At 33.7% G+C, this 27826-nt stretch overlaps 1 protein-coding gene across 2 annotated transcripts in view; it reads right to left on the bottom strand.

The window, feature by feature from the left end:
• RANBP17 (RAN binding protein 17) overlaps positions 1–27826 on the bottom strand; it is a 322877-nt gene that overhangs the window by 276278 nt on the left and 18773 nt on the right. For both annotated transcript variants that reach the window (XM_032403702.1, XM_032403703.1), the window contains exons 5-12: positions 25390–25455; positions 21495–21599; positions 19871–20036; positions 16834–16907; positions 14271–14390; positions 12209–12355; positions 11439–11611; positions 9186–9379 (exon numbers count right to left, since the gene is read on the bottom strand). In XM_032403702.1, the coding sequence (XP_032259593.1) occupies positions 9186–9379; positions 11439–11611; positions 12209–12355; positions 14271–14390; positions 16834–16907; positions 19871–20036; positions 21495–21599; positions 25390–25455 (1045 nt within the window). The remainder of the gene's footprint in view (positions 1–9185; positions 9380–11438; positions 11612–12208; positions 12356–14270; positions 14391–16833; positions 16908–19870; positions 20037–21494; positions 21600–25389; positions 25456–27826) is intronic.

Here is a 27826-nt window from a genome sequence, read left to right as displayed (position 1 = left end):
GGTAGAAAACATTCTGGTTTTGTCTGAAAATGTCTTTTGTTTGTCCTTGTTCTTGAAAGGTACTTTTGCTGACATATAATCATAGGATTGCTGTTATTTTGGCTCAATTTTTAAAAAATAATATTCTACCATCCTCTGGCTTACATTTTTACTGTTGAGAAGTTAAGTTTATCAGTCTATTTTATACTTCTCAAGCTGCTTTGGAGATAATCTGTCTCTGGGACTACACAGTATGCCTAAAAAAAATTTTTTTTTTGACTGGTATATGTTGGGGCTTGCTGTATCAATGGACTCATGTCTTCCATTAATTCCAAAAAAATTCTCAAATAGATGATCTTCATTATTGCCTCTGTTCCATCTTCTCTATTCTGTTTTCCTGGGATTGATTTAACACCCTGATGTTTCATCCCATCCTTTAACTTCTTTTTTAATATTCTCACTTCCTTGTTTCTCTACATTCTTAAAAATTTCTTCAAACCTAACTGCCAATTTGCTAATTCTTTTCTTAGCTAGGTCTAATTTACTGTTTTACACATCCACTAAATTTTAGATCACAAAAGTTTTTCTTCAATATTAAAAGTTTTACCTGAGTCTTCTTCAATCTGCCTTCGTCATTTGTCATACTCTTGTTTGCTATTTTGTTACTCTATTTTTCATTTCTTTAAACATTTCATACATAATTATTTTATATTCCCATCCAGTTCCAGTATCTTAAGTCCTTGGGAAGGTCTAAGTCAAATAGGTAATTTATTGTTTCTGTTAGTGCTCACTGATGACATCTTGTTTCATTATTTGTGTACTTGTTATTTTTAAAATTATGAGCACTCATTTGGTGATGTGAATCTGCAGGATTTTCAAGGCCCTAAATTATGCTTGCTATTCATCAGAGAAGGCTTTAATTTACTTTTTTGCTGGAAGCCAAGAGGCTCTACCATTTTGGCACCACTTTATCCCCTTTCAAGGGTCCAACTTAATATATAAATCTAAGTTCAGTACACATACCTTGCTACAGGCCTAAGGCCTTGCCACCAATTTAATCACTGATAATGATAATTCGCCTTTGAACACAAAACTGCCTTTTGCCTTTGTTTGCTGCTGGCTAGTCCCATTCTGGTTAAAGTTCATTTTTTTGAGGGAGAAATAGTCAGAAGAGGTGGGGGGGGCTGGTGGACAGAGGAGTGGAGAGTAGCAGAGGGGAGGAGAAGGAACCTCAAAAATTTCATGTACTTATTTCAAGCCCAGCAATGCATTAAAAAGTTTATCCAGGAGATGACTGTTTTGCATCTGAAAAGCCTTTCAGAGCATCAAGCTGACCACAAAGAAGTGAAAGCTACTACTGATTCTTTACTATTAAAAAGAAGCAAACACTATTGGGATATAAACCAAGAAGAAAAATGTAATTTTACAGGCAGCTGGCCATAACATAATTGAGTTAATGAGGAAAACAAATCTGAAAAGACTATATGGGATGCCATTGAGTCATTAGACAAAAAAAAAAAAACCTTTCAAAAATACTACAACACAGGCTTACAGGGCAATCACATAGCTACAAAAAGATACCTAATGGAAAAGACAAGGAGGGATGAAAATCCAGCCTGTACTCTACACACCAATCTGTGCACTCTACTATGGTGCATCTGCACTTAAGGTGCACAAAGACACCAAATGTACTACTGAGCTAATAAGAAAGTAAAATAAATCCTCAAAGGCCAAAATGATGTGAGGGCTAAAATCTAGAGACATAAGCATGGAAAAAACTAGAGAACCCGAGTTTCTCCTTGATGGACAAAGGACAAAGCCAGGGCATGTCCAATGTGAGGAGCCCAACAAAAGCTGAGACACAGTTACACCCTTACTGAAAAAAATGAACTGGAGGGGGAAAAAAACCTGCCCTTGGCAGAGAAAGACAACAGAGAAACTTGTCTGACTTGACTTTAACATTAGGTAGAGAGGAGGAAAAAACCCTCAAGTCAGACCTCACATGGTTTGTGGCCTTAATACAGACATCAGTATGATATGAAGAACCTTATTCTAAGGAAATAGGTTCACAAGGTATTGAGTTTGTAGTCCTCCTCCACCTCATTCAGTTAATGGACTAAATATTCCAATTAAAGGACAGGATGGTCAGAATAGGTTTTTAAAAAAAAGAACTATATACTAAGAGTGATGTACTTTAAATATTAAGACACAGACAGACTGGAAGTAAATGCATGGATAAGGATATACTTTGTAAACAGAGAGCATAAGAAGGCACTGACTTCAGTAATATCAGATAAGACTGATTTCAAGATGAAAGATTTTAATAGGAAAGACAAAACAATTATAGATATCTATATGAAGCAAAAATTGACAATTAAAAGTAGCTAAGACAAATCCACAATTCTATTTAGAGATTATAACAGCTCTCCCTATAAATAATAGAAATAGATCAAAACAAAACACAAAATCAGTAAAGACAAAGAATACATGAACAACACTATTAAAACCATCTTGACTTAATTTCTACTTATAAACTGCTATTCCCAAATGGTAAAATACATATTCTTTTCAAGTGTACATGGTATGTTTACCAGGACATACCATAAAACAAGTCTCAATAAATTTTAAGTTTGAAATCCTATAAGATAATCTTTGAACAATGTAGAATTAGAAATCAGCAACAATAAGAAAACTTCTAAGAAAACCCCAAATACTTGGAAATAAAAAACACATGCTTCAAATTCCATAAATTAACAAAGAAATACAGATTAGAAAACATTTTTAACTAAGTGATTATAAAAATATCAAAATTCATGAAATGCAGCTACAATACTTAACAATGAAATTCATAACTTTAAATGTTTCTACTAGAAAAATACAAAAAATCTAAAACTCAAAGATGTGGAATCTCTATCTAAAATTAGGCAGGAAAAAGATGAAATAAAATCAATAGTATAAGGCAGAAAATAATAAAGCTAAAATAACTTATGAAATAAAAAAATGAACAAACAATAAAGAAAATCAATAAAACTAAAAGTTGGTTCTTTGAAAAGATTAACAAAATTGATAAATATCTAATTGGGGTCAATGAGGGGAAAAGAAAAAAAAGGCAACAACTGTCAATGTCCAGAATGAAGAGGGGCGCCTGGGTGGCTCAGTCATTAAACGTCTGCCTTCAGCTCAGGTCATGATCCCAGGGTCCTGGGATCCAGCCCCGCTTTGGGCTCTCTGCTCAGCAGGAAGCCTGCTTCTCCCTCTCCCACTCCCCCCTGCTTGTGTTCCCTCTCTCGCTGTGTCTCTCACTGTCAAATAAATAAAATCTTAAAAAACAAAACAAAAAAAGAATGAGGGGTGGGTGGGTAAAATGGGTGAACAGGGTCAAAAGTTAAAAACTTCCAGTCGAAAACTAAGTCATGGGGATAGACTATACAGCATGGTGACTATAGTTAATACTGTACTGCATATTTGAAAACTGCTAAGTGGGTAGATATTTTAAAGTTCTCATCACAAGAAGAAAATAATTTTATAACTATGTATGATGATAGATGTTAACTGTGGTGAGCATTTTGCAATATATACAAATATCAAATCATTATGTTGGATACCTGAAACTAATAATGTTCTATGTCAAGTATGCTTCAGTTAAAAACAAAAAAAAAGAACGAAAGGAACATCATTTCAGATCCTATAGACAGTAAAAGAATAACAACAGAATATTAGAAATAACTTTATTCCAAAAAATTTAAAAATAGGACAAATTCGTTGAAAGATACAAATGACTAAATTTAAGCCCAGGAGAAACAGAAAATTTGAATAGTCCTATATCAATTGAAGAAATCAAATTTGTAATTCTAAACCTTCTAGGCCCACTGACTTTGCCAGTGAATTCTATAAAACTTTTAAGAAAGAAATAATACTCATACTCCACAAACTCTTTCAGAAGATAAAGAAAGAAGAGGAATCACTTCCTGACTCATTTTATGAGGCCAGTACTACCCTGTTACCAAAACCAGGCAAAGGCATCACAAGAAAATAAAACTACAGACAAATATCCTTCATGAACATCAACATAAAGTAAAAATTTTTTTTTGCAAACTGAATCTAACCCTATATAAATGAAAACTATATCATAACCAAGTAGGATTTATCCTGAGAATGTAAAGCTAGTTTAACACAGAAAAATCAATCAATGTAATTCACTATATTAGTAAAAAAAAGAGAAAAAATAGGTCATTTGAATACGTGGATAAAAAGCATTAAAACAAAAATGCCGCATTCATTATAAACAGCCGGAGGAATAGAAGGGAATTTCCTCAAATTTATTATGAACATCCTTTAAAAAACCTACAGATAACATCCTACATCAATGGTGAAAGGCTCAATGCTTTATATGTACAAACAGAAACAAGGCCAGACTATCCACTCTCACCACTTTTATTCAACATTGTACCAAAGGTCCTACCGGTGGAATAAGGCAAGAAAAAGAAATAAAAAGCATGAAGACAAGACATTAAACTGTCTTTATTTGCAGATGACATGTCATATGTAACAATCCAAAAGAATCCACAAAAAAGCTATTAGAATAAGTAAATTTAGCAAAATCATAGGACACAAAGATAAAAATCAATTCTGATTTTATAGAGTAGCAAAGAATAATTATAAAATTTACAATACCATCAAAAATATACAGTAATAAATTTAGCGAAACATTTTTAATACCTGTGCACTGAAAGCAATAAAACATTGCAAAGAAAATTAAGGGACAACTATATTAGTGGAACAATATACCATGTCCATGAACTGGAAGACTCAATATTGTTAAGATTGCCCAAATGGATGCATAGATTGAGGCAACCCCAATCAAAATTCTAGTGAGATTTTTTTTAAAGAAATTAACAAGCTGATGCTAAAATTAATATAGAAAGGCTAAAGACTTGGAACAGACAAAACCGTCTTGAGAAAGAAGAATGAGATGGGAGTACTTAGATTACCTGATTTCAAGACTTACAAAGTTACAGTAACCAAGACAGTATAACACTAACATAAGGAAGGACATATAGATCAATGGTACAGAATACAGTCCGGTAATAAACCTCAGCCTTTTATAATCAATTGATTTTGACAAAGGTGTTACAATAAATCAACAGGGAAAAAGATATTGTTTCAGCAAATGGTGCTGGAACTACTATATAACTGTATGGGGTGAGGAGGGGGCCTTACTGTTAACTCACACTATTCACAAAAATTAACCCTAAGTGGTTCCGACTTAAACATAATAGCTAAAAACTATTAAACTTCTAGAAGAAAACATAGAATATCATCTCTGTGACTTGGGTGGCAGATTTCTTAAATACAAAAAGCACAAGCCAGAAAGAAAAACTTGAAAAGGCAGGTCATCAAAATTTAAAACTTTTGCTCTTTGAAAAATAGTTAAGAAGATACACCACAGGCAGGGAGAAAATACTTGCAAAGATATATTGGAAAGAGAGATTATATATAGAATATACAAAACACTCTTAAAATTCCAATAAGAATACGTATAAAAGAACAAACAACCCAATTTAAAAATGGGCAAATACGTGAACAAACATTTCACAAAAGAAGATATATGAATGGGCAAAAAGCACACCACCATTATCAGGGAAATGCAAATTAAAACCACAATGAGACACTATTATTAGATACCCAGTAGAATGGCTAAAGTTAAGAAGACAATATCAAATCATGATGCAGATGTGGAGCAAATGAAACTCTCACACATTGCTAATGAGAATGAAAAATGCTACACTTTGTAAAACAGTATAGCAGTATCCTATAATATTAAACATACATTTCTCATATGACCCAGCAATCTTAGGTATTTACCCAGGAGAATTAAAAATTTAAGTAGATACAAAGACTTGTCTGCAAATGTTCATAGCACCATAATTCATAATAGCCCCAAAACTGAAAGTGGAATTCAAATGTCCATCACACAGTGACTAGATAAAATATGGTAAAGTCATACTATGGAATACTATGCAGCAATAAAAAGGGACAAAATATTAATACACATGATATATTTGAATGTCAAAAACATTATGCCATGCAAAGTCAAACACAAAAGACTACTTATTGTATGATTCCATTTATAAAGAAATCTAAAAGAGACAAACTACAGTGACAGAAACCATGGTTCCTGGGTCAAGAGACAGGGAAAGGGATCAAAGAGCATGAGGAAATTATTTGGAGTGAAGGAAGTGTTCTCTATCTTGAATGTGGTGATAGTTACATGGCTGTGAATAACTTAATTCATCAAACTATATACTAAAAAAAAAATAAAAAGATATTTGCAACTCTCTCAGAGACAAGGAGCTCATTTTTCTAAAATACAAAGAGCTCTTTAAAAAAAAAAAAAAATCAATGAGAAAAGGACCAACAACCCAATAAAAAGAGCCAAGAAATGAACAGGTCATTACAGAACGAGATGACTAAATAGCTCTTAAATAAATTTAAGCAATGCCTAATTGCACTGATATGAGAATGTTAAATTATACTGAAAAACCATTTTTCACCTACAGAATTGCTAAGAATTCAAAAGGCTGGTAAATTATCCTGTGAAGGCAATATGGAAACACTCCCAAAGAGCTGATGGACAGGTAAGTTGACATAATCCTGACCAAGAATAATTTGGCAGTATCTATAAAAGTTTATCCTTTCCCCAACAGTAATTCCACTCTGGAAATTTATCTTATATATATACTTGCAGACATGTAAAAAGACTTATGTATGTCGTTAATCTATATGGAATTAATTTTAATAGCTGATGATGACCACTCAAATGACTTTCAGTGGTGGACGGAATGGTTAAATAAATTATGATACAGTATGATACATTCAAAAAATAAAATATTATGCATCTATAAAAAAATAAGAATTCTCTGTATACTGATTTGAAAATAGCTATAAAATACATTGTTAAATGAAGAAAAAAAGGCAGGAACAGAACATTAAGGGTGGTATGCCACATCCAAAGTAAATAAAGGGGGATAAGAATTTATAAGTTCATAATTGTTTGTATATGCATACAGAAACTTTTTTTTTTTTTAAAGATTTTATTTATTTATTTGAGAGAGAGAGAGAGAGAGCACATGAGAGGGGGAGGGCCAGAGGGAGAAGCAGACTCCCCGCTGAGCAGGGAGCCCGATGCGGGACTCGATCCTGGGACTCCAGGATCATGACCTGAGCCGAAGGCAGTCGCTTAACCAACTGAGCCACCCAGGCGCCCTGCATACAGAAACTTTGAAAATATACGCAAAACTAGTAAGAATTGCTACTTAGCATGAAGAACAAGAGGACAGATCACAGAATTGAAACAGAAGACATTTTAATTTCCTTTTTCTAGACGATGTGCATACATTACCTCTTCAAATAGATTAGGTGAATTAATTCAAATAAAGTTTGGTACGAAAAGTAACTAAGAGAATAGACACATTAAAGTGATATGCAAAGACAGATCACAAACTTGGGGACAATATTTACAATTCAAGTAACTAAAGGATTAATGTCAAAAATACATAAAGAACTCAATCAGTAAAGAGAAAAACTAATAATCCAAATGGTGAGGAGAAAATGAACAAAATGTATATATATATATCACTGATAATGACACAATAGTCAACAAACATAAGACAACACTAAACTTCATTAATAATTATGGGAATAAAAACTAAAATACTCATGAGATATATTACCTCAAGAGTAAAAATTCAAGTCTAACATTATGAGCTGTTGGCAAAGACCTAGATCAGGGTGGATGGGATGTAAAGTAGTAAATCACTCTGTAAACTGCTTTGGCATCATCTACTGAAACTATGTAATAGGTATACATAACAATCTTTACAGCAGCACTCACTTTATTAGCAAAAAAACAGAAAAAACACAAATATCTACTGACAAAAAAATGCATAAATAAATTTGGTATATTCAAACGACAGAGAACAGTGGCAATGCAAATGAAGGGACTATAGCCACAGCATCAACACACACTCTCATAAGTGCAATACTGAAAGAAAAAAAAATAATAAAGCAAGTTGTAGAGGAATAATTGCGCATATATATATATATGCAGTAATACTATGAATAATAAAAGGCACCAACTGATAAACACAAAATTCAAGTTTACAAGTATTTTCTGCTGGTAGGAAGGATAGATTTGGACAGAGAACAATGGGAACAACACAGATACCTATACTGACCTATTCTTTAAGCTTGTGTGATGGTGCTGTTATTGCTAGTCACTATGTTTCAATATATGTAAATAACCTTTTGTATGTATTTAATGTTTAATAATTTTCAAAACTCTACTGAAAGAAGAAATCAATCATGAAAAGATTAAAGGCTGGAAAAAATACTGTGTCTCAATTTAATTTATAAATAATGAAATCTTAATAAGAGAAAACATTTGAAGTAGATAAGGTTAACTACTAAACAATTGTTTTTAAAAAGAGTTTAGATAGGAAATCATTGAGAGTGTGACTCTCATCCTCTACCATTCCCTTTCCAAAACTATCAAAGGAAGAAACACAAAAGAAAAAAAAAAAACCATTCTGGAACTATAATTAAAGTGTCTCCTATTAGAAATATATAAAGCCACTTCCATTCTCATACTCATTTCATTTTTTTAAAATGTGAAAAATGTATTTACTTAATTTTATTCCCTGCTATGTTCCTGAAAGGATTTAAAGGGACATACAGCAATAAATAAATCCTCCTTCAATAAACGATTAAAGAAAAATAATGAGGAAATTGAGGAATTAAAATATAAGAATAAACCAAAGCCATGGTGAAGGCTAATACACAAATGCAAAACCATAATGAGGTCTTCTACAATTTTTTATTGGATAAAACTGGGCTCTGAATTTACAGTCAACTATAGCAAAGAAGGAAACATGATTAGTTAAAAGACAGTTACAAGTTAATGAACTGTACTCAAATACCATTATCGGCTTTTCTTGAAACTGATTCCAGAGAACTGGAAGGAGAACTGAAAATTGACTATCAAGCAACCAAAATACCCAGAAGGTTAATAAAATTAATGGCTTATTAGAGGACGAGGATTTGGGGGAATACATAAAAACAATTAGCAGCAAAATTATTAAAGTGACTAACGAAACTACCTAAGATTCAACATAATACCATATATAGATTATATAAAATGTACTGACCTTCCTGAATTGCCTTATCCACAGTTATCCCAGAAGGTGAATGTAGAAGCTTTTGGTAATTCTGAGCATTTTGGTCAAACAACTGTACAAGAAGAGTGCACGTCTTTTCATATTCACATCTGCTGACCGTGCACAACTGCTCCAGCTGCTGGAACACAGTGGCAGTATCATCCAGTGGATCATCTAAATTATCTCTGCAAATATAGAAGAACAAGTGTGCGCAACAACATTAGAATATGATATGCTTTTATTCACCACAAATACATTTTATGTTAAATAAAAATCCTATCATGGATAAAGAAACAAAAGACAAACAGATTGGAAGGTAAGAAATAAAACATAAATGAAAATTCTGTATTTGAAGACAACATGATTATATACACAAAAGTCCCAAAGAAACCACACACAAAAAAAGCTACTACCTCTTACAGATGAGTTTACCAAGGTCCTAGCATACAGGGTCAATACACAAAATTCAACTGTATCACTATATACTAGCCATGAACAACTGGAAATTGACATTTAAAAAACTGCACCTTCCAAAGGCACCAGAAAAATCTAATTAATTAAATCTAATAAACATACATAAAATCTGAAGGCTGAATACCATACAACAGTGAGGAAAGAAATCACCAAAGAACTAAATAAATTAAAAGATAAACATGCTCACTGACTAAAGACTTGATCTGCTGAGATGTCACTTCTTCCCCCCAAAAATTAATCTACAAATTTAAAACAATCCCAGTCAAAATTCCAGCAGGATTTTTTGGTAGAAACTGACAAAAATGAATCCAAAATTTACATGCAAAAGCAAAGGAAGTAAAAGAGCTAAAACAATTGTGAAAAGGGAAAACCAAGGCAAAAGACTCACACTATCTGATTTCAAAGCTATTAAAGCTACAATATTCAAGACAAGGTACTGGTAGAAGGATAAACACATAGATTAATGAAAAGAGCACCCAGAAAGCACATGTATGTGGTCAATTAATTTTTGAAGAGTATAAAGGCAATGCAATGGAGAGAACTTAGTCTTTTCAACAAATGGTGTTGGAATAATTGGTCAGCCATAAAAAACCAAAAAAGCAAAAACAAAAAATAAAAAACCAACTTCAAGCCTTAACTCATATCATATACAAAAATTAACTCAAAATGGATCAGAGAAGTAAATGTAAATTCTAAACCTATAAAACTTCTAGAAGAAAAAATAAAGAATAAATCAGACTTCATTAAACTCTAAAACTTCTGCTCTTTGAAAAAGACTGTCAGGGAAATGAAAAGGCAAGCTATGGACGGAGAGATAATATTACAAAACACATACAATAAAAAGACTTGTGACCAGAATATATAGACCTTTCAAATCTCAATAAACAACCCAATTAAAAAAGAGGGGGCAACAAATTTAACAGGCACTTTGCCAAACAATACAAATGGTAAACAAGCATGTAAAATGATGCTCAACATTACTGGTCATCAAGGGAATGCAAATTAAATCCAAAATGAGGTACCACCACACACCTATTAGAATGACTAAAATTAAACTGACAATATCAAGTACTGATGAGGATAAAGAGCAATTGGATCTCTCATACATTGCTAGTGGGAATGCAAAATGATACAGCCACTTTGAAAAATAGTTTGGCAGTTTCTCTTAAAGTAAAACATACACTTACCATTCAACCCAGAAATCTCCCACCTAAGCTATCTACCCAAGAGAAATAAAAACTTATCTTCCTATAAAAATCTGTTCAGGAATGTTTACAGCTGTTTTATTCATAATTGACAAAAACAGAAACAACCCAAATGTCCATCAACAGGTGAACGGATAAATAAACTGTGATACATCCATAAAATGAAATATTATTCAGCAATAAATTTTAAGAACTCCTGACGCAACATGGAGGAATCTCAAATGCATTATGCTAAGTGAAAGAAGCTGGACTACATACCATATGATTTCATCTAGACAACATTCCGAAAAGGCAAAAACTACAGGAAAACAAAAAATCAGTAATTGCCAGAGGCTGAGGGTGGGGAAAGGGCTGACTACAAGGAACACAAAAGAATTTTCTGGGTTGATTGAACTATTCTCTATCCTAACTGTAAGGGTAGTTCTACAACTGTATGCCCTTATCAGAAGTCACAGACCTGTTCACTAAAAAGGGTGATTTTACACTAGGTAAATTATACCTCAAATGTTTTAAATTCCAAGATGCAAAAGATAAAAACACAACAGAAACATTTAGTTTTCAATACCTCACAACTATGGTAACAGATTCCAACCGAGAAGTGATAAAGGCCTTCGTGATTTCTGGTGCATAAGTGTCTAATAAGTGGGGTTCAGTTGATTTCACAAAAGGCACTGATGCTACCATCCTTTGCCACAGAGTTAATAAATAATGAATACTGTTGGGAGCAAATTCCCAATGCTACAAAGAAATAAAGCAAACGTTATTTAAAATGACATATCTTCCTAGAATAAGAATTACAAAAACAAAATCACTAAAAAGTTTTTTTTTACAAATTACTAAACACAGGCTTTAAAATTAATTTTATTCTAATTATATAGCCAATGAACATTTAACATAGCAAATTTTGTAAATGCAAAAAGGCATAAAGAAGAAACCAACAATCTCTCATTATTGTAATGTTAAAATGTTAGTGTACTTCCTTCTAATCTTCTTTCCATGAATATTTTTCAGAGTTGATATCATGTAGAAAACGTGGTTTTAAAACCTCCCCCCAAACTTATAAAAAGAATTTTTCAAAAAAAAATCTGTAAAAAGTCTTTATTTCTTCACAAAGATTTTATTATAGCTTCTCAATTCATTCTTCAATTATTAGATATTCAGATAGTCTCTAAATTTTTATTATAAAATATGTTCCAATGAAATTTTACCTAAAACCCTGGAATAAGTATTTTCAGCAAAGTACAGTAACAAATATTAAAAATCCCCACCAAATCTTATCAAGAAATTGTTTTAAAATTATCTACTGTTTAACATCAACTATATACTTTTATTTACCTGTAGGCTAGTAATGGTAAAGTTAGCAATCAATCTGATAACTTCAGGATATTCCTTCACCATAACTAATTCTCCCAGCTGATAATTTGTCTTTAAACGAGCCAAAAATCGGCAAAATTCATGATAATTACCTGGATCAGACAAACCCTAAATTATAAGACAAAAAGAAAGGCTTTTAAAAAAATACTTAAAAACAAACCAAGCTAATGACCTATCAATAAAATTCCAAGAGTATTTTATTAAGTTTTCCAGTTTTCACTGGTACTCTGTATCAACTGGGTAGATTATTAATGAAAGAAAACAAATGATTCCTGCTGGATTTAATGCTGTCATCAATGATTCATAATAAGAAATTCAAAGTAGAGGATGTAGAAGACGCTTTGCACTGTGATGACTAAGTTATGTTTGGGAACCCACTGTATTACACAAAAAATTTGCGTGTGTGTATGTATGCGTGGGTGTGTGTGTGCACGCGTGTGTGCATGCACTGCAGCTTAAACAGAAGTCAACAGAAAACTTGAGAAATATTTAAGATGAAAATTCAGAATGGGTTCTTGAAGCCCTGGAAAAGAGTGATACCAACTGAACTGAAGTTAAGATGGTATTTGTGCACACAAATAGAAATTTCTTTTAATTCAACAAATATTTATTGAGTACCTACAGACTTTGTGCCCTCAAGAAACTCCTGGTCCCTAAGTAGAGTCATTCAAATAAATTAATGCAATGTAGGACAGAAAGTTTAAAAGAAGTACTACAAGACATAGAGGTAAACTTGAGGAAGGAAAGGTTTAAAAGGAAAGACCAAGAAAGAGGCCCCTAGTTGTCTACGAGAGCTCCTTGAAGACTGGGCACAAGTGCTTTCTTTACAAAAGTTTGAACACTGTGCATTGTAGACGGCATGAAAGAGAATTCAAAAGTATCTGTTTAATACCGAAAAAGTTTCTAAGAAATTTCATTCACATGAACACCATGAAAATATAAAATAGTGTCTAATTATTAAGGACAAATTACAAAAAGATCCTTCATACTCATAGGTCTTTTAATATGTTTGTAATTCTAAAATAATAGAATATTCAAACTAACTTTTACAGACACAAAACATGAACGTGAGGATGTTGGAAAACCAATTAAGACGATTATTTGACATCAGCATATTATTTTCCACATACTGATTGATGACAGTGACTTAAACAACTAAATATTTTAAAGTATATTAGTAAAATCCCATTTATCAACAAAACATGTATATTTCATGATTGTGCTAACATTGAAAAGATAAAATAAAAGCATAACACACAAAATACTAAAATACTCCTGAGAATGACCTACAAAATCAATTGCTCCTTATTAAGCAAGCACATTTTCTTTATGTACAGATATTATATGTCCCTCAAAAGTTAGTAATAACTAAGAGACAGATAAATCTCCTTAAACCATTTAACCTCTTAAAATCTGTACTTTCATTATTACATATATTTTAAACCAAAAACAAAATAAAAAGTAAAACAAAAAATGTTATCTAGGCAGCCAAAATCACTAATAATGGCTTTGCAATTCTCTGAAATGAATATTGCTACTGAAGCTTTGCAAGTTAATGTATAGATTTTTAAATCTACAAACTCTTATTTGTCCACAAGAGGGCAAAAAGACATTATCTCATAATTCAAAGCCACTTAATCCAATATTAACATTCAGATTTATATTAAGTCTTCTAGTTCAGAAGGTAGCTATGACTCTGAAGTAATTAGTAATTTAAGAAGTACAAGCAAAGAAATGCAGTACACAATGGTATAAAGCAGAAGCATCGTAAGATATATACCTTCTGTTCTTACTCACCTAAAAGAATGGAAAAAAATAAAAAAGGAAGAACATAGAAGTCTGTCAGGAAAGCATCTATTTTTAAAAACTGTCCATTTCTACTACAAATGAGATCTAAGGAAGATGGATATGATACTTCATATTTCCTTCCAGAATCATAATCAAGTCACGAGTTTATTACACCTTTCAGCAGAAAAACTGTATTTCTACATACTAAGTATTAATTAAATTACTTCATAAATACCTGAGGGTTTTCAAGTATCCTTTTTACTCCCTTAATTAAATTACCAAGGTACTTGGCACGTTCAGGACTGCTAAATAAGGACCTTCTTGTAGAAGCAAACTGAACTAAACATGAAAGTGCCTAAAAATAGGAACAACAAAATTCATTTCAATTTTAAAAGTAACTATGGCCACATGTAAGGAACACTGTCTTTACATAAAAAAAATTTTTTTAAATTTTAATGATAGAAAAGTATTATAGAATCCAGAAATAATGAAAGCTACACATCATCAATCACCAACACCACCCATCCCTCTTTAACCCCACCACTAAAATTTCTATTCGTGTATATTCTCTTCTAATATATTTTCATATATTTAATATGCCAAAGCAACCTAGACATGCATACACTCAAAAGGCTCCCAATTGCTTCTGTTGCCCAGCTCTGTTCATGAACCAACGTGTTCTACAAAAAATAAAAGATGGTTTTGTGGTAGAATATGTTTGAGAAATACTGTACATTATGTACGGTGATACCCTGCAAGTGGGAAAACTTTAGTGTAACTTGGTATAACTTTACTTAATCCAGCATATCCCAAATTTATGTGGTGATAGTACATCTTATCCATACCATCCATGAATAAGTTAAGGCACAATTTGGAGAATGCTGCTAGAAACATTAGATATTCTACAAAAATGGTCTAGTTATCTTCTAAAAGTTAATACTTTACCAGACAATTTCACTACTTGGGTTCTTAATTCTACTAGTGAAAACCATTGAAGTCTGTCTGATCATTAAGTGAGAGGCCTACAATTGGCAGCTTTTCAGGCCAAACGGGCCCGCATAGGTTTTGTTTTGGTCCACATATGTTTGTTTGCCCGCTTTGTAAAAAAAATTAGAATTGGCTGTTAATATTTAAATATTTTAATTAAGATATATTACATAATGTCTGGCTTTCTTAGCAAAGGTGAGAACAGTGACAAGAATCAGAGGATGGCCTTTTAGATGTTCTCCAGTTTGCCACAGTCCTTACTATTGGGGAAAAAAAAACAAACGAACAAACAATTCCTTAGGCAATTCTGATGTGTTGAAGGTTTGGGAACTACCAGTGTATTAAAAATATCCAGGGTTTGAGGGCCAAAAACATCTGGGTTTGAATCTCAGCTTCATTATTTAGTTTGCTGCCCTAATGAAATTCATTTTAGCCAGTCTGGGTCTGTTTCCTTGTCAACATAGAGAGGACAATAATACTTACCTTGCAGGGCCACTTTGAGGATGAAGGGAGATAAGCACCATATAATAGGGCAGGCCCAATAAATGTTAGTTACTTTCTCTTAAAGCAGTTATTTTCCACTTAATTTTTTAAGCGCCAGTAGCTTGTTTTATTGCAAAACATAACTGTACATGAAACCATGGTTTTTAAATAACTAAAAATAAAACTATTCTGGTTAAAAGACAGAAGGCTAAAACTCTGGCACCACCTGGAAGCATGAGTATCCTGTGAAACCCAGTTTAAAACCACCTCGGGGCGCCTGGGTGGCTCAGTCAGTTAAGCGGCTGCCTTCGGCTCAGGTCATGATCCCAGGGTCCTGGGATCGAGTCCCACATCGGGCTCCCTTCTCGGCAGGGAGTCTGCTTCCCCCCCTCCCACTCCCCCTGCTTGTGTTCCTGCTCTCACTATCTCTGTCTCTGTCAAATAAATAAATAAAAATCTTAAAAAAAAATAAAACCACCACCTTAAATCCCTAGATTAGAGAGCAGACATGTTTTTAAAAAAAAAGAAGCAGAGAGAGTATTTTTGTAAATCTATTCCTCCCTTCTAGGCAATAACATATCTAAACAAACACACCACTCTAATGTACTTTAAATCTGGAACATCTTTTTTCAGGAAATGGCAATATCAGAATTCTCCAACTTTACTTTTAGAAGCTTAGATATTAAACTGACAACTTTTTCTTTTTTTTTTTTTTTTCCAATCTCACCTGGTCTCTGTTTTAGGTTCCACAAAGATGGGGTTCACATTCTCAAAGTTACTATATAACCAAAGAGTTTAAAGATTTTTAAAGCACACAAAAGAATTTAATTCAAAAAATAAATGAACAACTGGAGTGATGAACACAAAATCAAATGAGCAGATCCCCTTTGTTTCTCAGAGATACTGATGGGAGCTGCCTGGCAAGCCTAGGGCATGGAGGGTTGAGGAAGAGTTAGAAACAGGGTAGGAAAAGGGAAGGTAACAGATGGTGTGGACAACTACTGGACTGAGACCCAGAAGAAGGGATGGGGACTGTGTGGAAAGGAAGGTGCACTTAGAGGTTAACAGGTTTTCCTGGCTCTGGGCAAGAGCTAAATCAACAGCTAAAGGTTCTGGGTTCACCCATGAAATGGAATCCACTGGTGACTATAAATAGAATCTGACAAATAGCTTAAGTAACATAAATCCCAGGAGATGTAAGAAAGAATTTCTTGTGAGAGGTAAATCCAATCAAGATTATAAATTGGACTTTTTACAATAAATATATGCCACCCTTAGATAAAGATTGCAGGTACTTTTTAATGAAATAATGAATGATTTTTACTTACTAACTGAGATAGTAGTGGTGGAAGTGAATGATATAAACTGAAGAAAAGATCCAATGTTTCTGGTTCCAGGAAAACTGGAAAAAAAAAATATTTTCCAATACCATTACTTCCAATCAGTGATCTTAATGTAATCAGTAAGACATTCATTATCATACAAACAAGAACTCCAAGACCTGTGCATGTGGCCACTCTCATCAGTTAGGCTTAATTCCTTTTTAATTCCTAGCTACCTTCCTTTGAAAGATGAAATAATACAGATAGAAACTAATTAGCTAAAATGTTCCTTATTTCTATGTAGCATCTACAGTTCTTACTGAGAGAATCTTACCATTTTCATTTGTATTAAAGTACTATGAGCATTTAAAAATTCAAACAGTATCAAAAAGTAAACACTATTAAAATGTGTATAATAAAAAACAGCTGTACCCTACCCCATTCCAAGTACCTTTCAACTCTTATCTACACTTACATACATATTTCCAAATAACATGCTATATGACTATTTCTTTATTTGTTTTACCTTAAACATCAAATGAATTTCTGATATACTACATGAGGCTTTAGTACGTACCACAATCTGTCCTCTCTCAAAATCCATCCACTATTTTAACAATTTGAGATTAAATCAATTCTAAGTGTTTACATTTATTATGGCTATGTAAGTAATGTTAACAGCTGAGCCAAGGAGGGCAATATGATCATACTACATTTCTAACACTCTGAATCTAATCATAGCATCTTTTCTGTGTTTAGTTGTCTATCTGTCACTAATTCTTTCCAAAAGCTCTGACAGATTTGAAAAATGTTCTTTCTACCATTTTCCATATGATCAATAGCATCAAATAACCTATAATTTCCATTTCTCCCTCCCACCTCCTAAAGCCTTCAACTTGGGACTGATTGTTCCTAAATTTGTTATATAATGATTTCTTTTTATGTGTCTGTTCACTGCCATTTTGTGTTGAACCTTCCTTTTCACAAACCCCTTATCTTCCATGGTTTTTGTATCAAGTAACTTTCTGAGAGCAAGCACATAAAGGGATAAATTCCAGGAGGATGGGCATGACTGAAAATGTCTTAATTCTACCTTATGCTTGATAATTTCAGTCTAGTTTGAAAATTATTACCCTTCAGAAGTTTGGGGATACTACTCCATTGTCTTCTAGCTTCCAGTACTGATGCTGAGAAGTCTAATACCATTCTTGACCCCAGTCCTTTGCAGGTGACTTACTTCTCCTTTCTGGTAGATTTTAGGATCTTCCTCTTATCATTATTACTCTGAAGTGATTATGATTATGAAGCTTAGTATTTATTTTTTTCATTCATTACTATGTGCACTTGATGGGATCTTTCAATCTGAAATTTTATGTCTCAGGGCTGAGAAAGTGTTATTTGTTTGCAAATTTTCTTCTGTTTTTTTCTAGCCTCTTTCTCAAACTCCTAGTAGTCAGATGCCAGCTCTCCTAATTTCATGCTTTAATATTCTTGTATTTTTTTCTCCTATCAAATCTCTTCTTGCTTTTTTATTCTACTTTCTGGGACATTTCCTTAACTTTACCTTCCAACTCTTTTATTAAATGTTTTATTTGGCAACTGTCTTTTATATTTGGAACACTCTCTGAACTTTTTTTTAAAACAATATCTTTTTCTGGGACACCTGTGTGGCCCAGCTGATTAAGCATCTGACTTGATTTTGGCTCAGATCATGATCTCAGTGTCATGAGATCGAGCCCCATGTAGGGCTCCACGCTTGGTGGGGATTCTGCTTGAGATTTTCTCTTCTCCTTCTCCCTTTACCCCTCCCCACCACGAGCTCGTTCTCTCTCTCTCAAATAAATAAATCTTAAAAAACAAAACAATATCCTATTCTTGTTTCAGGGATGTGTTACCTTTTCTTATCTCCCTGGGGATATTAACTATACTTTTTTGAAGATTACTTCTACTTTTCACTTTGTCTCTGTTTCTACTAAACTCTCCCTTTAAAAAAAAAAAAAGCTTTTTGAGATAATTATACATGCATATGCAGTTGCAAAAAATAATACAAAGAGACCCCATGCACCCATTACTTAGTTTCCTCCAATGGTAAATTCTTGCAAAACTACAGTACAATATCACAATCAGGAAATCACACTGATAAAATCCATCAATCTTATTCATATTTCCCATTTTAACATGCACTCATGTGTAGGTATGGGTGTGTGTCTGTGTGTGTGTATGTGTAGTCTGTGTAATTTTTATTGCATGTGTTGGCTCATGTATTCATCATGATACTAAGAATACTAAGTCCCTTTTGTTTGTTTTAATCTCTGATTTCTATATTAGAAGTTTTCACAAAATCTGTGGTATTTCCCTACTATATCTGATATCCCTAAATATCCAGTTTAATTTCTCGAGGACAAAAAGGTCTGGTATTGGGAAGTAAGAGGGAAGGGCACACAGGGAAGAGAAGAGAAAAGGCACAGGTGGTAGTTGCACAGGTGGTAGAGAAGATCCTGGGGACTTTGGGCAGAATACAGACTTTTTTACCAAGCCCCTTCAGCCCTATTCCTTACCTCACCTCTGACTGCAGGAATACCCTAGTGCCATCATCTTTCTGAAATGTGTGAGAGCAAATCAGCTTGCTTTTCTTCTTGGTATCCCTCTCTGTAAGAAAGTAAGTTGCAATTCTGCTCTGCTAAGTCAGTTACTCTAATTCATTCTCTAACTTTGAAAAGTATGTTTTCTGTCAGTGTTATATCCTCTCCCACTCCATTTATCTGAAACTTTCAAAAACAGAACTCTTCATTTTCCCTCCCAAACCTGTTTTCCCCCTAACTCTAGAGCTATATTTCCTATTTTCCAATATCAAAATATGGAAGCTCCCATGATATGAAGGAAAGCAGATTTCAATACTAGGTATCAGCAGCTACCTCGTGTTACAAATCTTTTTGAATTTCTTGATTACCCAGCAAAAACTAGAGGTAACTGCACATATGACAACCATATTAATTCTGTGCCTTTTACTCTAACCATCCCTCACACTAAACTTTCTTCTTACTTGTTCTCCAGGTTGTTGGAATCTGCACTGTGCAAAGATCATCTGCAGATTCGTCTGCTGAACTGCCAATGAAGTCAAAGTTAAGGCAGTTGAGGACCAGTTTCAAGACCTGCATCACTAGATTTTGTTGACCTTCATCCTGAAGATTTAAAGGTTTGGCCAATACCTGAAAAAAGTTGAAAGTCAAATAAAACATTATGAAATATGTCAATAAACAAATTTTCACTTCACTAAATTATTCTTCCATGCTAAATTAGAATTAGGAAGTTTGCAAAGTTATGTTGTTGTATATATTAGAAAAAGTTATAAAATCACTATCAACAAAAATCTACAATAGGCTATTTTCAAATTTTATTTTCTAAAATGAGAATAAGACCTTTGATACTTAACTGCAAATTATAGGTCATCTTCTAAAGTTAAAAAAAGTAACTTTAGGACAAATATTTTACTCAGCACAAATGTATAAATCTATTGGATTTATTAGCTCAAATGCTGCTTAGAACAAGCTGAAAATATAATATTCTTCAAGTGGGGGAACTTTATGTGTAAATAATCCATATTCAGTTAACAAAGGTTGTCAGAGCTGTCTGAATGAAGGAGGACACTCACAAACTTCTAGAGAACAATCCTGACCACACACCCCCTCCGCCCCCCACAAAATGTCCATTCTGACACAATCAGAATAGATTATTATCTCCTAAAGACACATTGTGAAATATTTGTAGAGGAAGTGATATGAAGTTTGGGATTCTGCTTTAAGAATAACACAAAAAGAAAGAGTTGTTTGAAAAGTACAGAGACGAAAAGAGACTGGTCATGAGTAGTTATTGCTTAACTGGTTGATGGGTCCAAGGGACTTCATTATACTCTTCTACCTTCTTTTGCATATGTTAAAATTTTCCATACAAAAGGAAAATTTAAAAAATAATAGAGGGTCTTTATTGGCTTTAACTTGGCCTACTGCGGCAGTTAACCTGTTCCTAACTATACCAGAGAACTGAAATAATTAGAAACTGTACTTAGTGGAACATACTTTAGGAAATGCTATACTACGCCAATTAAAAAGCTTGAACAGCATGATGGAATCCCTATATTACAAGCAAACACAATATAATTATTAATTGTATTATCCCTAATGTTCAATAGGTCACCAATTAGCAAATGGGAAAATATTGTTTCCCAAAGAAATTATTAAAGTTAACTGTCTTGGCTCACCTATGAATAAATATTGATAATTGATGAATTAGGAAAACTTACTGTCATTTCATTGTTCATCTGCATCCCATTAAAATACAGGCAACTAAAATAAAGAAACTAAGTCTCAATTAGCTTCTGTAATAAATAATCCATAGTAGTAGCAGGAAGGCAATGAAACTACTACTTAAAGATGAGTTACTGAATTCCCTTTGGATTTTGTTTTATTATATCTCTGGTAAATAAAAGTGAATTTTTTGGGACCTCTTACAGACTTGTGGAAATCTACTGTACTTAAATTAAGATTGTTCACAATAACTCTTTAAAAGGCAGAATGGGGGTTAGAGAAGGGGGATTCATTTGAAATTATTTTGAAACTTAAAATTTCCTAAATACTCTAAGTAGGATACTGAATTATTAAATAACTTACCTCTTTTAGAAGAGAGCATGCTAGCACTAAAATGTCTTTGAGAGAACTGTCACGAAATGAGGTAGCTATTTTCCTGTGTTTTGCTGAAGGTCTAGAATAATCAACCTAAAAAGATCAAGATGAATTTATTTAACCAGACTTAGCAAATAGCAAAGCAAAAATTTACTAAGAAAAGGAATGGAAATAACGATTAAAGAAGCATCAAGTACAGAGTTAAGCGAGCTTTTAAAAATCTACTGGGATAAGTGCCTTGCTTAATGTTACTCAAAGAGTTAATGTCAGACCCATTGGCAGAACCCAAGTTTCTAGATTGTTTCAATTCACTGCTCTTTCTAACTATACCAATCCCAAAATTAAAAACCAGAATTGATCATACTTTCAGAGGCAATATGAACACAGATTATAAAATCATAGGTGGATCCTAAGACTATCAACTCCTGTACCATGTACCATTTCACATTAGGCAATTAACAACTTCCCTGTTCCTCAGATTCCTCCTGTAAAACAAGAATCCCTAAGATAATCTTCAAATTCTACTCTCTGAGAATGAGTTAATAATCAATTACAGAAAAATTCTTCATACAAAAGTAATATTTCTATATATACCAGAAATTTCATTGGTTCACATATCCTCGGTGTTTTAAAAAGAAACCAAGGCAGAAATAATAAATAACCAGAAATCTTATTATATAAGCAATAGTACATTCCCTCTGAATATTAGTTATTGATTGATAACTATTGAGAATAAATTTATGAGGGCGCCTGGGTGGCTCAGTTGGTTAGGCGACTGCCTTCGGCTCAGGTCATGATCCTGGAGTCCCGGGATCGAGTCCCGCATCGGGCTCCCTGCTCAGCAGGGAGTCTGCTTCTCCCTCTGACCCTCCTCCCTCTCATGCTCTCTGTCTCTCATTCTCTCTCTCTCAAATAAATAAATAAAATCTTTAAAAAAAAGAATAAATTTATGAAGAGTAGTTCTTGAGCTCTAATCTAAAATGTGATATGGTCAAAACTATACTATTAATGCCATTTATACTTCCGTTTATCAACAGCAAACAGCAAACAAAGCTGAAGTCTGATACCCAAACGACTTTTAACACCATGGGCTACAGTTGCTACAGCATTCCTTTTGCTATTTGGAAGGAGAAAATAAACCATTTTCTTTGTTAATGCTTATATATTTAAGAAAAAGCAGTGAGTTCAAAATTGATTATCTGATACTTCCTAAGCTCCATCATACAATTTAGACTATACTTAAATGTCGCATTTACTTATAGAAACATGAAACATAACAGAAGTGATTACAGAAAGTAGTTACTGGAATCTGTAACCAATATGTAAGATTCAAATTAGCATTTCCAGCATTCTTCCCTTCTTTTAAATCAAACTTCAGTCTGTCTCTCTTATAGTATCTCCCTCAATATATAAAAACTTTTCCTTAATACAAATTAATAATAGCATACAGGATTGCAATTGTGATTTATGAAGTACTCATCACATATTATTTCACTTACTTCTTAAAATAACCCGTGAGAAATATATTATCCTCTTCTTACGTATGAAAATTAAAGTTTACAGGCATACGATCTTAGACCAACCTCTCATTACTACCACATCTATAACATGAACAGAAGAACCTCTTACGGAGCACTTGTACATGCTAGGCCCTGAGCTAGTAGCTTATCTAATCTTAGTAAGATCCTGGAAGGTGTCAGTCTCACTTTACAGACAGTAAGTCCGTAAGTTTAAAGACGTTCAAAAGTTTGTCCAAAGTAGTAAGCAATAGAGCTAAAATACAAATCCAGGTCTTATTTCAGTTATCTTCAAGGCCTACCTGCTTATTTTACTTGTTTTACTCATTGATATCCAGTTTTTTGAGAAGAGGAACTGTGCATCTATTGTCTATTGTATATCTATTCCTCTATAATGTAGATAAAGGATATTTTACTTCTTGATGATTTTATATTGAATATCCTACAGGAAGAGTAGAAACAATAGACTTGGCTTTGAAAAAAACAAGATAGCATATAATCCTCTTTTAGGAAACCTCAAGTTTAGATATTTTTCTTAAAAAATACATCTTGTTATTGACATTACATGAATTTACTTGGCTCACATTTAACAATAATAGTATTTGATTTTCACTATGCATTGCAGATCTCCCTGCTGCCTGGTTCAGAAGTACTTACCAAATGCTTGTTCAAACTATAAATGCCATAAAATTAGACTAAGTAAAATGTGTCCACAAAAGCCATATATTTTTTACCATACAAAACCAAAATCACACTTCAGACCTTGAAGCTTTTTTCAAAAGCACTTGGTTATATACAAGATAAGCCTAGACCATCTTGTGCCAAAAAGTAAGAAAATATTCAAAGACCGGTGAGTGTCAAATGGATATGGAAGCTAGCCTGAAAGGGTTCCTCCTGGCCAAATCTGGCAAAATGTGAGCATCAAAATATAATGTTAGTAACAAATTATAATCTATTAAATAAAATAAGCCAGCAATCCATACTGACATAAATAATAAATAAATAATAAATGAATAAATTGAAAGTCTGATGAGGAATGGGTATTTTCAGTCTTAAATAGTTATTATTTATAAAGTAGAAAAAATAAATCTACAATTAAGAGAAGCCTGGTGGAGACCATCTTCATCAAGTAACCAAAGTAAACATCATTAGTAATGTAACAAATCAAATCATGTGCTTCCTGACGGGAGACAATGAGAAGACCACAGTATCATTTCTGTGATATTCGTAACCAATATGCATAATCTGAATCTAATAATAAAGAAACATCAGACAATCCCAAATTGAGGGACATTTCACAAAACTGGCCTGTAATTTTCACAAATGTTAAGGTCATGAAAAGTGAGGGAAAGATTGAAGAATTTTTCCAGATCGATGGAGACTAATAAAACATGTCAAATAAATGAAATGCACAATTCTAAACTGGTTCCTTTCTGGGACAAATGGATACTGGTAGACAACCATAAGGCGAGAAATCTTTACATACTCTGGGGTGGAGGAGTCAGGGAGTGAGGTCTGTGATAAAGTAAGGGATCACTTTAAATTTAAGAAAACCATCCAATAAAACTAGAAACATTCTCTAATTCCTGACTGAACACAAGCTGGAAACACTTATTTTGGGTGATTTTTTTAATGCACAGGAACTATACTGACACTCCAAAGGGAGTTGGCAAGTAGTCCCGGGTATGCAAGCTCTTCATATTTATACACACACATACACACAAATGCAGACTACTCAACATGACAACAGTTTTAAAATATAAACACTGCCTTTATTCCCCTTTAAACATTGTCCCACACAGAACCCAACTTCTGCTTTTGTTCTGTTTAGAACCATGATAAGTACAAAAGTGAACAGAAACAGGTGACAATGTGCTCAGTTGCTGAGCTCATAAAAGCACTGTTTGGGGGAAGCATAGCTTCTGGAAACTCTCCTTGTACAGAGTGAAAATCCATGCTAGCAAGTGGCCAAGTGCCAAGGGGCCTGTTCTTTGAGGAGTCCTGCTGTGTACCCATTGTTGAGAATCCATTCATCTGCTTGTCTTTTATTATTTGTAAGCAAATAAAGGTTTGTTTCTCTTCATATAATTTATTTCTTATGGCTAGTGTATTACTATATATAGAGGATAAAAGGACACTTCACCAATTGTCATGGAGCAAGGACCATGTCTAATTCCCTCTTCCTTGTAGTACTTTACACTATTGCTATTACTTTCAGTAACAGTAAGTGTTCCAATACCCAATTATCCCACCAATAAAATACACAAAAGACTTGATTATCTAGTTTTATGCCACACAAACATTTTATATGAAAGAATTCAACATTACTTAGCAAACTTCACATCACTATTAGATGGAAGCCTTACCAGGTTCATTTCCTGAGTCAACTCGGAAAGGATTATTACTCCTATTACGCAGTGCTCCACAGTACCCTATGGAGAAAACAACCAAGTGTACCCTAAGTAGAGACATATTATTGGTTCTTGATGTGTAAACAAATAATTAAATACTGAAACATCACATATTCTTAATAATGTATCTACTAAAATATGTGGAAAAATTATTATAAGGTCTACAAAAATAATGTCAAGTTCATTTTTTGAAGGATAAATTTAGGTACACACAGAGTGGCGTGGGAAAAAAGCTCACCTACCTTAGAACTGCACAATATTCTACAAAATGTTTATAGCACCTAGGATTTATAATAAACTAAACCTTAAAATACAAGAGTTTAATACTTTTCATGAGACTATGCATAAGAATGAACAAAAAATGCTTTTTAGTTCTATAAATTTGCTTAGAGTTGAACTCAATAAATAATTAATAAATTGCTTAGGAACGAATCTAAATCCCTCCATCTAATATCACATTAGATCACTTAGGCCCTTTTAATATTATTTAATAGTGCATGTGTATGCATTTATTAGGGTATCTAAAATGAAGGCATCTAAAGTGCCCAAGGCACCGGGGTAAATAAATACATGGCTATCAATATGGTATACAGTTTCATAGCCTCTATAATGTTTTAATTTAATCTCAAAAACTTCCTTCAAATCAAAATTCAGATTTTACATTCACCGTTACTAACAAATCACCCTATTGCAAAATCACACTAGAATTATAAAAATTAAAAATGTCGGGCGCCTGGGTGGCTCAGTCGTTAAGCGTCTGCCTTCGGCTCAGGTCATGATCCCAGGGTCCTGGGATCGAGTCCCACATCTGGCTCCCTTCTCGGCAGGAAGCCTGCTTCTCCCTCTCCCACTCCCCCTGCTTGTGTTCCTGCTCTCGCTCTCTCTGTCTGTCAAATAAATAAATAAATAAAATCTTTAAAAAAAAAAAAAAAAATGTAACATGCAGGGGTGCCTGGGTAGCTCAGTCAGTTGAGTGTCCGACTCTTGATTTCAGCTCAGGTCATGATCTCAGGGTCATAAGATCGAGCCCCACGTCAGGCTCAGTGCTCAGCATAGTCTCCCTGAGATTCTCTCTCTCCCTCTGCCCCTCCCCCACCCACGTGCTCGTGCTCTCTCTCAAATAAATCTTTTAAAAAAATAAAATAACATTCAATTATAGTGTAATCATAAAAAGAAACACTAATAGAGATTACAAATTTTTCATGTCTTAATTTTATAGTTGGTCATTTCTTCTATTTATTATCTTAGGATAAAAAATAAACAAAAGACACATTCCATAATTTTTGCATTTTAATTCTTTATGGCCGTTCTCAACACTCTCAACTGTTTGAACTGAGCTACAGATTTCCTGTTACTGAAGCATCCATCCTCTGAGTACACCAGGTCAATGCTCCTCAAAGTGCTGCTCCCTGACCACCTGCTGGTCGTCTGCAAACTCAATGCTAATCTCAGAATGGATTGGTACTGGCTCATGACAGAGGAGATAAAAGAGTTTGCACAAGACTATAAGCCAGCTAAGTCTCTACTAAGTACACTTAGTTCAGCTGGCATTTTTTTCATAGCAAGTCTTCCTCAGTGAAGGAAGCACCACTTTGATTTACATTCTGCTCCGTATCTTGTTGTGAATCAGTAAATTGGATAGCACTGCCATGGATGACAGGAGGCTCTCCTGGGTATGTATGTAGAAAGGAAGCCCATCAATGTTTGTAGTGTGGCAGCAGTAAGAATGCAATAACAGAGAAAAGAAGATGTACAAAACTTCAGGCCATTAAAGATTTAGCAAATTTAAAATAATTTTTAGTACAAAATTCATAGAAGCTGCTAATACCCAAAAGAACCACGTGGTACTATATTTGAGTACTTAAACATTAAAGTCAGTTGCCTTTCTCATGACTCAGTTAGGTTAAGTCATACCCAGAAAGCAAGTGCTTATTTTTGTGATACTTTGATACACTTTGAAGACAACACATTTTGTTTCTTCTGGTTTTCTGAAATTGACAAAAACACACTAAAGCTCAACTTAAGTTCAACTTACCAGTCACTGGAAAGAGAGCTTAAGAAATGTTAACCAACAAGAATGACTTCATTCCATTCAGTTTTCAACCTTAATGTTATTTTAAGCCTGCTTCTCCCTCTGCCTCTGCCTCTCTCTCTCTCTCTCTCTCATGAATAAATAAAATAAATAAATAATAATAAATAAAATCTTTAAAAAAAAAAAACTCTGAAGTCTATTCTTGCCTACACTAATGATTCTTTTTTTTTTAAAGATTATTTATTTGAGAGAGCAAGAATGAGAGAGAGAGAGAGAGTACATGAGTGGGGGAGGGTCAGAGGGAGAAGCAGGCTCCTCGCTGAGCGGGGAGCCCGATGCGGGACTCGATCCCGGGACTCC

This window comes from Phoca vitulina, unplaced genomic scaffold, assembly GCF_004348235.1.
Source record: "Phoca vitulina isolate PV1807 unplaced genomic scaffold, GSC_HSeal_1.0 scaffold6, whole genome shotgun sequence".
In the NCBI taxonomy this organism is placed as follows: Eukaryota; Metazoa; Chordata; class Mammalia; order Carnivora; family Phocidae; genus Phoca; species Phoca vitulina.
Note: the sequence above shows the minus strand (reverse complement) of the source record. Positions and strands in the feature narration are given on the sequence as shown.